The 13,043-nt window shown below is 39.1% G+C and overlaps 1 protein-coding gene across 1 annotated transcript; it reads left to right on the forward strand.

Annotated features, from left to right (window-relative positions):
• The first annotated feature begins 1,000 nt into the window (after positions 1–1,000).
• On the forward strand, positions 1,001–12,979 carry LOC141005010 (equilibrative nucleobase transporter 1-like). The gene is made up of 13 exons (XM_073476776.1): positions 1,001–1,099; positions 2,750–3,051; positions 4,439–4,568; positions 5,525–5,571; positions 7,264–7,340; positions 7,462–7,554; positions 8,413–8,552; positions 8,651–8,799; positions 10,512–10,655; positions 10,800–10,907; positions 11,002–11,188; positions 12,358–12,481; positions 12,599–12,979. The coding sequence occupies exons 2-13, from the start codon at positions 2,862–2,864 to the stop codon at positions 12,734–12,736; spliced, it is 1,527 nt and encodes a 508-aa protein (XP_073332877.1). The 5' UTR covers positions 1,001–1,099; positions 2,750–2,861; the 3' UTR covers positions 12,737–12,979.
• The last annotated feature ends 64 nt before the right edge of the window (positions 12,980–13,043 follow it).

The raw sequence follows: 13,043 nt of genomic DNA on the forward strand, positions 1-13,043 counted from the left end.
TTCTGTTGCTTCACAGCAACACAGCACTGCAGCATTCTCATCAATAACTGAAGTAGATGGGGACTTGATTTAAAAACTACTGAACTCCATGGACTCCATGTATGGAAACTCCATACAGATGTTTTGCAGGCTGCAAAACTTCACCTGACTTTCCATCGGAGTAGATAATGACTGAATTTTCATTTTTTCAGGTGAGGTTATCCTTTAAGGACACCCTTAGCTGCAAACATCTAAAGGAGCCTAAACCCTGAAGAACAGTTTGTTGTCCTTCTTCCTCCAAACTTTACAGTAGGCACTATGCGTTCTATTTGCATCAGACTGCTAGATTGCATAGAAGGATTAATCTCTCCAAAGTACAAGTTTCCACTGCAGCATCAAGTTTCAGCGTTCTTTACACCACCCTAACTGATGCTCGGCCATGCAAACCCATTTCACCTCAACTCAATAAGTATTAGAGGTGTCCACTGAAATTTATGTAGTGTATGTCTTACAATGAGTTAGCTCAGTTTGAATTAGTTAATCTAGGCAGTGACCTGCAGGGGGCAGTAGGGAGCTCCACATGGACTACAGGAGCACTGGAACTATGGACAAGTTCTCACACACTGTAGTTAACCAGGACCAGGACGAATGATCATTAAAGGAGTAATGACCTAAGGACAGCAGGTTCTAATGCTGTCATCATCAAATAACACTGTGTTTTCAAAATAAAACAGAAAATCATAATATTCCAGCAGGTGCCAACACGTGTGTTTTGGTCTCATTCGTGAGTTTGTATTGCATTTATAGTTATTCAGTATGTTTTATCTCCAGGCTTTAGGGGGCTTAATTAAAATGTGACCATCATGTCGGCTGAATAACAGAAAATCCGTTAGATTAGCCTGTAATTCACGAGTAATCTGTTGATGAGCATGACTGCGCGGTAGATAAGAGAGCCTCCTGTTAATGTGTCCACCTGCTGTCACTGAGAGAGAGAGAGAGAGAGAGAGAGAGAGAGAGAGGCGCAGACAAGCTGCGGCTCGGAGGAGGCAGCATCCCCGTCCTGAAGAGTCCCTGCACAGGAGGACAGTGGATGGATTTTTGAACGAGCTGGAAACACGAGGTAAACATCATTTAATGTAAATGACGCAGCAGGTGTCGGAGGAGACATGCGTGTTTTGTCACCAAAGTGAGGTGAGTGGATCCGCACAGAGAAATAGACCATTTATGGACAACACAGTCTTCTCATATGTACAATATCAAATGTTCGTGTTGTGTTTAAAGATAAATGATCATAGAAGTTATAATGGTCTAATTTCTTGCGTCCACGTTGTGCCATGTGTCAGTACGCATAGATTAAGTGAACTAATCTGGATTATGGTCAGCACCGCCTGGCGATAACTGCCGCACTGTCCTCAGGTTGCCATGTGAGTGGGACATGAGACACAGGAAAAGACAAGGGACAACTTTTTCATTTTTGTTTACGTGTTTTTTTAGGTATTGGTAAAGTTTTAAAGGAAATTCTTATTTCATCATTCATTTAATCAATTCAAAATTGAAAAATACTTGAAAGTACAGACATGTCAGCAACATTTAGTGAAAGGATCTAAAATAAACGTGTTACTCTTAGTTCAGAATGTCCCCAACAGAGCTTTTAAAGTAGTTTTTAATATTTTAATGCAATATATATATTGTATTGAATTATAACATCATTCTTTATCATTGTGTTAGCAGCATCTTGATGTTAAAGTTGTTCAATGTGGGTAGCTGCATGTATAGGAACTGAGTAGTATTTTATAACAGAATGCATTTAGTTGTATTCCCAATCTCAGTCCACTAACTAGGAAATGCATCTTCAATAAATACAATCAGTAGACAGTTAAAGGGGGTAAGGGGGGTAAGTGCCATCCCCACTCGCCATCCGCCTTCTCCATTGACTGGTAGCAGAGAGAGTGCAGGGACATGTTAGTCTAGTCTGACTGACTGATCCTTCATGTGGCTGAGGCATGTGCAAGTTAGAATCAATGGACCTGAAGTCAGTTTGCTCCTCACCGGTGAATTAATGACCCATTTAATGACCTACCCCTCATGTTAAAACCTAACAAATAGCCTAGTAAATATAGTGGTGTGAAAAGTACAATAGTTCCTTTAAAGTACTTGAAAAAATGTACTTAATTGATTTAGTGAAAGTATCAAAAATAAATGTGTTACTTTAAGTTCAGAATAGTTTTTATGGTAGTTTTTAATATTTAAATGTAATATATATAGGATTAAATTATAGCATTATTATTATTATTGTGTTAGGAGCAAATAATAATGTTCTCATAAATGTACTTATGTTAAATGTGATTTTCCACCACTGCAACAAGTGGCTCTATAGATTCAGAAGAAATGACTGAGACTGATATTATCAGGTGACACTTTTTAGAGTCAACCTGTTCAAATTGATTTTCTGCCTCTGTTTGAGATATTCCAGACAGATGAAATTAATTTGACATTAGTTGAATGTGTATGTGTGTTCTCATGTCCCTGTATAATTTTAGTGGGTGCAGTCATAGCTAGTGCCCCAGCAGCTGTTTCAATATCTATGTACTGTTTGAGCAGTAATATAAACCTGAGCCAAAATGACATTTTTAGAGTGGATGCCGGGATATTAGCAGCATGAGTAGAGTTTGGGCTGTAACTGACAGATGAAAAGCTCTTTATTTACCATCTGCTTTTGTTCTGTATCTTAACCCAACTGCCCTGCACTTGTTGATCTGATCTCTTCAAGACAAATCAGCAAAACGGAAAAGACAAAGAGAGACAACAAAAACAACTTTCTGTGGGCACCAAAGTCATACTGGAAATAAATCGTTTGGCGACCTGGAGAAGGGGAGTGAAGCATGCAGGGGCACGAGGTTGGTACCCGGCTGCGCTACAGGCTGACTCTGGCCTCAGGGATGCTGGAGTGTCTGTGCTTTGCCGGTGTGGTGTTTGGTTTCGCCTCTCTGATGTTTGTGCTGAAGGAGGATGGCTACTTCAGTCAGCTGTGTACCAGTGTCCCAGGTATCAACGACACCTTGACCAGTACAGGTGGGGAACTCTAGGAGCTCTTTTACAAAATCAACATGGAAGTAAATAGAGTAGATTTCCCTGAGAGAATGTGTGAGTTAGATGAAAACAGCTAGCACTAAGAAAAACATGTTAAACATGACCTCTTTACAGAATACAGGTACACATCCTTAAACAGAAGGACGAATACTGTCAATTAAAGCTTACCTGATATCATTGTCAACTCATTACGCTCCATTTCCATCTTCAGTCTGTCTATCACTTCAGACCAAAGTATCTGCCTGAATATCACGTCATTTAAAGTATGCACATACTGGGTTTTGCTGTGGTTTCAGAGTAAAAGAGAGCAAAGTGAAAAATTACAATATCGGTTTCCTTTGTTTTTTATCACTCCTTGGTTCTGGCGCACAGCCTGACAACAGATTGACAAAAGCTCGACAATGGCGACAATTTCGCCCTTTGAGCAGATTGTCTAATGGTAAGTCCCCCACTACACTTCTTGAATCGTATACTTTTTTGGACAAAAAATAAAACTAGTCAGGCAAAATTAAAGCTGTGTTAATAGATTTTTTACCACTGGGGGGCAGAAGAACTCCAAAACACCACACATGCTACAGACAGCACAAAGCCACTTGATTCATTATTATAATAATAAATATTAATGCAAGCAGTGTTAAAAAAACCTACACTATAAACAAAAAATAGCGTTGCAGAATATCATTTTTTCAAAGAGGTTATGGTGAGCCTTTGAAGGTTTACATTTAAAACACAGGAGAACATGGACCATGTCACTGGTCCAAAAAATGCAGTCTACACATGAATTAGTATACTGTAAAGGAGCACCACCTGTTACCTGAGGGATAACTGCACCTGTTAAGGTTTTGCTTCAATGTGCCACGGCTCTATGGACAAGGACATGAGTCGACCTGTCATGATAATTATGTCCTTGACTTATTGAACAGTATCTTCCTTATCGACTTATCGAGATATATATATTACCTTGATCATTTTTGCTGACCTCGATATTGCCTGTGTTTACATACGTGTGTGTTTACATAAGAATGTCAACATGATGCCAGAATAACTAGCTGGGTTATTGTTTTATGTTATTATTTTATTTATTGTTATGGTTGTATGGTTTTATTTTATTTATGTTTATTTATCATTCAGGACATTTTAATATATTTTTCATATTACAATCACATTGTCTGTATATTAAATTAGATTTGAATAGTTCATTTAAAACTTGTGTTATTATACTATTATATTATCATTATATCTGTGGCATAGAATGCTTTTGCAAAATATTGACCAATATAAAGTGGTTTTCATGACAGGTCTATTCTTGGGTAACAGAAGACATGGTCCAGTTTGCTCAACATCCCATCTCTGCTTTTCTTTCCTACAGACTGTAGCAAACAGGATGAGCAGTTCTCTCTGGTCTTCACCATCGCCTCGTTCCTCAACAACTTTCTCAATCTAGTCAATGGCTACCTGTTTGATCGGTTTGGCACCATGGTGACCAGGCTGCTGGGAATGTGAGTTCATCGTCTTTTTCTCTTCAAGGCTGCAGTTGAAAACCCCCATCAGCATCAGTTTTATCAGTAGTCTGACCTCAGATAACATAATGAAGCAAAGGCTTAAAAACTTGACCTCAGATAACATAATGACGCAAAGCCTTAAAAACTTCAGTGGGCCTAAAAAGTTGCAAACAATTTGAAATAAGTTATTATTCAATGCATGATACTCATAAAGGATCCATTTGCTCAAAATTATAATTCAGTTTGCAGTTCAGTTATTGGTGCAGTTTACAGTTAGGTTAAAGGTGCTCCATAAGGATTACAGAGATAAAGTAGGGAGTGTATCACTGAGGCAGAGAGATTACAGTCCAGCAGAGTCCACCTCATTTGACCCCAATGATCCCAGACACTATTCGACCCTTGTATTTGCAGTGTCAACATCATCATTCTGTAATAAAACTGTGAATCATTATAGCATCTAGATATGTACATATCCCGCTGACACCAATAAATGTATCTCCCATTTTATTGTTGTATCACACATGGGTTCAATATTGAATTGCCTATTCTCTTTTTCCCAAGTCAGTGAGAAATGTTGATTTTTAGAGCTTTTGCGTTATACATTGACAATTTAGGTTACTTATTTATTGCTCACGGTGCATGGGAAGGCATATCTTCAGATGATGTGATACAGGTTACCAGGCTAAAGAGCCCACCAATGAAAAAACACTCAGACAGAGAATATGTTTTAGCAAATCCTCAACTCTGAGAATGCATTATAGTTATTTCATCTGATGCCAGTCAGATCCACCAGCATGTGATAAATATGAGTTCATAGTGTTCTTAAAGTATTTACCATTGTATATATAATGTGTGATAGTGGAAATACCTCTCAGCCTTCTAGTGTGTCTGACTGTGTGTGTATGCTTTGGTGGATAAATGATGGAGACACTGATGCATATTTTTCTCTCCAGATGTTTGTACACAACTGGAACCCTTCTTGTGGCCTTCTCCAGTGCAGGTAGGTGTACACAAAAGTGTTCACAACATATGTCAAATCATTTACTGACCATTTCAAACATTTAATTAAACTTTGTCCATATTCAAAGCGTGAGTATTGAAAGCATGTATAGTATGACGAGAAAAAAACAAATGGAAACATGTATGATGACATATGGGGTGAAGGATGAATCCATTCACCACTGCCATTTCTCAAATGTAGGCCTAAACATTTTATGTCACTGTCCCATATTACCTGAACATGATGTGAGCTAATGTGGGACAGCATTTGTCAGGTAAGGTGGGACACTTTATGCAAAAAAAAAACTATAAATAATATAATCAACTTACAACCTTGTGAGTCAACGGCTGTGACACACTCTATTTTTAAGCTAGCGAAGGTAGTGGTATCATGTGAAACAAGACAAATTCCAGGCATGCATTGATACCAACCATGTATGCTATCTTGTTGGGAAGTGGGGTAGATAATGCTCCGAAGTTAGGCTAAATTCTGGTGAGAGAACAACTGGCATGGCCATTTTCAAAGGGGTCTCTTGACCTCTCACCTCAACATTTCTGAGTGAAAATGGCTTCTATGGAGAACCACACAAGTCTCCCCAGGCAGCCTGTGGCAAAAACCATATGGTATATATGTGTTATTTTGGCCTATTAAAAAAACAAAACATTTAATTCACACTAGTGCTAAAACAACTAGATGAGTCACATTCCTACCTGGCCTTAGAGCTCAGCAATCATACTCAACACATGCTGTGTCATCTTAGAAATAACACTACATGTTCAGAGCAGCCATTACGCTTTTCTGGCAAAGAAAAGTAAGTGAAAATTGATTGAGCATAATTATGAACCAAACATATAAATTAACACTCTTGCAGGTTATAAACATTACAGAAGCAACATGTGATTCTCAATCTTTCCTTAACAGGACAGTTAATGATACAGCAATTCATTTGTCCAACCAAAATATTTACTTGTCCCAGACAAGTTATGACAATTAGCTCAGTTGGTAGAGTGTGCATTCCATGTACAGAGGCTCTGTCCTCACTGCAGCGGCCCTGGGTTTGAGTCCCGGTCTGGGTCCCTTTGCTGCATGTCACTCCCCCTGTTTCCTGTAATCTCTCAAGCTGTACTGTCAATAAAGGCCTAAAAAAAACAACCATATGGCTTAATTAAGTTGGTGCAGAAGTTAGCTTGCTAATTAGCTGTATAGCAAAGATGACTCAGTAGTTAGCTGTGCTTGCTTTTAGTGCACTACCTGTGGAATTAAATGTTTCTTCTGTTTTCACAATGCAATGTCTTAATTAAACAAATAAATTAGATAGAGGGGATATATGGTTTGGTTTCCCGTTCCAATAGTGCGCGACTTGTTTAGCACAGGAAAGGCCATGCTAGTTACTACGATACAATTCATAATTCATGCTTTAATCATATCAAACCCGAATTTAATTCCTAATTTTCTCTTGAAAAAGTATTTTTATGTAGCTGACCCTTTAACATTACTGCCACAAGACCAAACATGTGCAGCATTAGTGCTCGTGATTCATCTGTTCCACCTTTTCTGCTTTTCTCACTACACTGTGACTCTGGAATCCATCACTATAAGTCAAGAGGACGGGTTTACAATCATGTTATGAGCACATTATCAATGTAATCATGTCTATAAAGGTGTTGAAGTTTGTCTTCCGCTGTCCCGTAGCATTTTCAGAGTTGCTGTTTCCTGCGCTGTCGTGCATCGCTGTGGGAGGAATCCTGCTCCTTCTTACCAACATGCAGGTGAATTCTGAAAGTGTTTCCATATGAATGTGTGTCCAAACTAAATTGGATTTCAAGCCCACTTTGAAATCTCTAATAAGGAATTTTGTATGGCTGAATTGTGTCTCTGTGTGTCGGGAAGGTGGGAAACCTATTCGCTGCTCATCGCTCTACCATCATCACCCTCTACAACGGTGCCTTTGACTCTTCTTCTACAGTGTTTCTCATCTTCAAGGTAAAGGAGTGCAGCCATGTCAGAAGAACCATTAAAGGAGACATATTATGCTCATTTTCAGATTCATCATTTTATTTTGGGTTACTACTAAAACAGGTTTACATGCTTTAATGCTCAAGAAATGCATCAGTTTTTTCACGCTGTCCAGTGCTGCAACTCTGTGCTCACCCTCTGTCTGAAACGCTCTGTTTTAGCTCCTGTCTCTTTAAAGCCCCCCTCCTGAATACCCAGTCTGCTCTGATTGGTCAGCTTACACCTTAGCCAACACTAACCATGTCTCCAGTCAGCTGTGGCAGCTATACTTAATTCTTATGAGCCAAACTAGCCGCTCAGCATAAGTTATGAAAATGGCTGACATCGTGATGTAGTGTGATGTCAAGAGGTCACAGAGTTAAAGGCGGGACTACTGATGAGCCGTTTGAGGCACTTCAGGAGCAGTGTTTTCTGTGGGAGAGAAGAGCTCCCATTGCTGTGGACTTTGGACTTTTTAACTTTCAAGACCATTTACATGCATAAGAACCTATATAACACACTGGAGGAAAAGAAAAAAACAAAAAAGCATTCTAGGTCTCCTTTAAAATGCTCTTCTAACAGTATCTGAAAATGTTTACTAGATGGGTAGTTGTCATATAACAATATCAGTGAATAGTGAGTTCAGGCATGGCTAAAGACAATGACATCAAATCAGGTTTAACCTGTGGTTGGTAATGCAGTTGAAATACATCATTTGAGGTCATGCTGCTCTGTTTTTCTTAGAAATACGTTTGTTTTCTCTGATCTTTTTGTTTAGCAGAGAGCAACATGTACATCAACTCCATTTTCTCTAAGTCTAACCATGCCAATTTCCTCTGCTTCCAGCTTCTGTATGAACAGGGGGTCTCTCTCCGCACCTCCTTCCTTGTTTTGTCCTCCTGTAGCATCATACTCCTGTTGAGGACCTTCCTGCTGATGCCCAGAACCCACATCCCCTACCCTTTGCCGCAATACTACACCTATGGGTGAGAACATCAGCTTTTCTTTGAAGCAGCTGTTGTCTAAGTTCACATAGATTATCTTCACGGATGAGACATGACATTTACTTTTCCCCGATGGACAGACCGAGTTGTGGACAGGGCAACACTTACAACGTGGAGCAGTTTGAGAGGATGAGGGACGGTGCCATGGCAGCTTCACAGGAGTCCAGTGGGACGGACAACGTTCCACCAGTGCCAGAGGACAGGGCAGAGGTCCAAGACTCAGGAAAGGGTACTTATCCTCATTGTTGCCTCCACATTCACATCATCAGGTGTGGATAACATGGTTGATCAATAAAACTGCACAGAAATCGTTAAATATTTAAAGTAGGACAATACAAATATAGCATTCAAAACAAAAAAATTCTTCTCTCTATTTGCCGATGCAGAGATTAACTGGAAAAATTGCGAAAATGTGTTTGTTTTGTCCGGCCAACAGTCCACTGTCAGGGCAAAGATCTTCAATTTCCAGAAACTGAAACTAGGGCACATATGGCCTTTTTTCTTAGAAATCGCTGAATCGAGTGGTCAATTATCAAATAGTGTAACTTTGAAAGGAACATCAAGGAAAAACCCATTGCCTTGTAAACATCGCTGTACTTTCAACTGGCATGAAGTTAAAGATATACTATGAAACATTTCTGCATTAAATCATCTAAAAATAAGCAGACCTTTGTGATATATTTTAATTATTTGTGTTCTTACATTATCTAAACTTTTTCTAACAAAGTTCAAACCAAGAGAAATTTGTAATTTTGTTTAAGGGAATTGTGTGTTTCATTCAGTGTTCATTTGAACAATTTTAGTCTTAGTCTTTCGATGAAAATGTGGACTATGTTTTAGTCACATTTTAGTCATTTTTTATCCTCATAGTTTTAATCTAGTGTTCATCAAATTCTCTCTCTTTAAACTCATTTAATTAGCGTCTGCATCATCAGCAGCTTCATGTTTTTCAAACATGTCAGATAGTTTGATCAGGCTGTACGTTGTACTTGCAAATACTACCATTAAAATCACACTAGTGCTCAAACAATAAGTAGATTTATATTCCCAGCTGGCTATAGAAATCCTAAACAACACATGCAGTGCCTTCAGCTGTCTCTTCAGGTTGTTAGTATTCTTCCCACTTAGGCTAAAGGTCATCTCTCAGTCTCTCTCTCTAGTGCACTGTGTTTTCCTTTTTGCCAAATTATAAATAAAGTGTGTCCATAAATCTATTCCTTTTTGCAGACCATCACGCTGTTGTAAGCGTAACTTACGACTAACTAACTAACTTGAGACAACATCACCTAGATCTGCACACGTCAATCAGTGACAGGGTTGCATTGGTTATATTTTGACAGACAGAAAATATGCACAATTATTTCAATGTCCAATAGCAAAACACTAACATTTTAGTCCCTTCTCAATTCGTCAACAAAAACATAACATATATTTCGTCATAGTTTTCATTTTCAAAGATCTATTTTTAGCGTATCATCATCCAGTCTTAGTCATAACAAAAAGGTCACTGATGAACATTTCTTATAATAGTTTTCGTTAATGTAATCAGCACTGGTTTCATTTAATCGCTTGTCGCTAAAACTCCCAGGAACGTGACTAAATGTAATGTGAATAGAGCTTTAAGTATAGAGCTAGAACATTTCCTCATCTGTGAACATTTGTGCCTGATGTGCCTCATGTAAATGGATTTTGATTTGCAATGATGATTGCTTAACAACTCCCATGATCCCACATTTGTTTTGTTTTGATTAAGAGACCTCTGGTGGCAGAAATAACATATTGTGCCTTTAAGGAGATGGAGGCTGATGTTTGACAGACCTTTTTTTTTTTTTTTTTTTTTAGTAAATGTATTTCATTTTAAAGCACTTTTCACTATATGGACTTGCTTTCATTTTCCCATAAAGTTCACGTCAGAATCCATGTGAATTTCCACGTGTTTAGTGGCGAGTTTCCGGAGCTGTGTGCTGTCTTGGTTCTTCCTGTGGCACCTGGTGTGGTTGTCTATAATGCAGCTGAGACACTACCTCTTCATTGGCACGCTCAACCCCATGCTCAACCGACTGGCCAACAATGACCCCAGCCTGGGTAATCATAAAAATCCCTCGCTTTATCGCACACACTTATTAACTGGCTGTGATATGAAGCGTTTCTGTTCCTTTTTTTCATCATCTTACACTGACTACTGTTTACTTTTTCTTCTCCTCTTCTCTCGCTCCACCTATGCTGCAGTGAGTCAGTACACCAATGCTTTTGCCATGACCCAGCTGTGTGGAGTGCTGTGTGCTCCCTGGAACGGGCTCATTATGGACAGACACAAGGGAAAGCCTCTGGCTCCTGGTAAATCAACGATTGGTGTTATGACTGCACATGTGTGTGTGTTTGTATAATAGCATCTTTATTCATTACTTCTTGACCATTTTTCCCCCTGCAGGAGAGACCGAGCGGGAGGCGGACCTGCGCTCCTCCTCTCTCTCTCTGTTCCTCACCTCCCTGCAGTGCCTGCTGTTCTCTGTGTGCGCCGCCGTTCCTCTCCTCCCTCTGCAGTACCTCACCTTTATTCTTCAAGTCCTCAATCGCTCCTTCCTCTACGGGGGAAATGCAGCGTTCATTAGCATTGCGTGAGTAGCTATCACATACACACACAGGGGATGGGCGAAATAAAAGAAACACCTTACAACAGAATAGTTAGATGTGACAGATGTGACTTGATGTTCATTTCTGTAGAGTAAACAAACACACAGATTAGTATCTGCCAGTCAGAGGTGACTTATGAACTTATGTTCCCCTCTGACCATGTACATTTTCTATGTTTGACATCATTAAATGTAAACTATGTAGTAATTCTGCTTTAAAATGTCTAAAAACAACTAGACCTTTGTCTGAGTCACAAACTTTGGATCTCTAGTTTATTATGCTTGTGCATTTATCAAGTTGAATTGTTTGACAAAAAGGTGTTACTGTGTGGCATTATGGGAATTGTAGGATACTGGGTTTTTGGCGCTTGACACATAATCTGAACTAAAACTCAGGATGGCCCAAACCCAAGGCCTTAATAAACTTCTGTTTATTAATAAGAAATGAATAAGTTATTCAAGAGTGTCATCATCTGGATTATCATCAGGTTTCTTTTAAACTTTTAAGGGCTCCTCCTGGTAACACCATGTTTAACGTCACAATACGATAAACTGTGGGTAATTCCCTCAGGTAAAGTCAACAGAAATGTGTACTATGGAAAGTGGCTATAAAGGGCTCAAAATGTCTGTGATGGACCCCCAATGCATTTGATGATTTGACAGCGGGACAGCCCTAACCACATCAGACTTACAGGGAACAGGCCTCAAAGTCTGTGAGTGTTGACGTTAGGATTGGGCCAATACTTTGGCCTCTACTGCTTAGATTTTGGCCATTCTTCTGTTTTTAATATGGCTGTGGCAAGACTCCAGCTTCATTTAAATTCAACTCTATGGAACTGGAATAGCCCTTTCATATAGTTGCTGCCTGAACTGATGATTTAACCTTAGCAAACACAGGAAAAGAGGTAGGGGGAAAGTGTCAAAAACTAATAATGGATGCCAGACAAAGAAAAAAATGCATTGGCAAAGAGTGCAAGTGGTCAGACATTGACTGTTACCAGCACTGACTGAAAGACATTTAATAGGGCTACTGACTACTGATCAGAGACTTTATGATGGGCATTTGTAACCCTATTATTGTTTTTGGTTATGTGACAGATGGACACCAAGTCATAACATACCTGTGAAGTGACATGTCTCTCCCTCTCTCTCAGTTTTCCAGCCTGTCACTTTGGGAAGCTGTACGGCCTGGTGATGTCCATATCTGCTGTTTTCTCTCTGCTGCAGTACCCCTGCTTCGCCCTCGTCAGAGGAACTCTGGGGGGTGACCCCTTTTATGTAGGTGCTCAAGAGAGTTTAAGGGAGAGAGTAGTCTGTCCCACTGTAACAGTCAATGGATTCATATCAAAATGTTTAGTGTGCAAAACATGTAAAATGTGTTTTGATCTGTTACAGGTGGACATTGCTCTGACTCTCCTCACTCTGCTGGTGTTCATACATCCTGTCTACGTCTTCGTCCACTGCAGGAACGTAGCCCGCCACAGAGAGGAAAACACCCAGACTGGCATCAAAATGGCTGAAGCCAAGTTATAGATCTACAGATAATAGGTTATAGGGATAAATACGTATTTAGCGCAAGTATAAATAGTATTTTACATTTTAGGTTTTTTCTTTTTTTTGTTTTTTTAAAACATCTCACTTTTCAGTTCCTGTTCTTACTTTTTAACTAGATATAGATAGATAAGCATTTTGTATTTTGTTTTTTCTAAGTGCATTTTTTAATGTTTTGTATTATCCAAAATGTGTTAATAGTTTAATAAAAAACATTTATGAAAAACTTTTAAATGTAAATTGGCTTGGATACATTTTTGCAATCTGTAAGAATTTTTGGCCTTCTGTC

This window comes from Pagrus major, chromosome 1 (assembly GCF_040436345.1).
Source record: "Pagrus major chromosome 1, Pma_NU_1.0".
Classification (NCBI taxonomy): domain Eukaryota; kingdom Metazoa; phylum Chordata; class Actinopteri; order Spariformes; family Sparidae; genus Pagrus; species Pagrus major.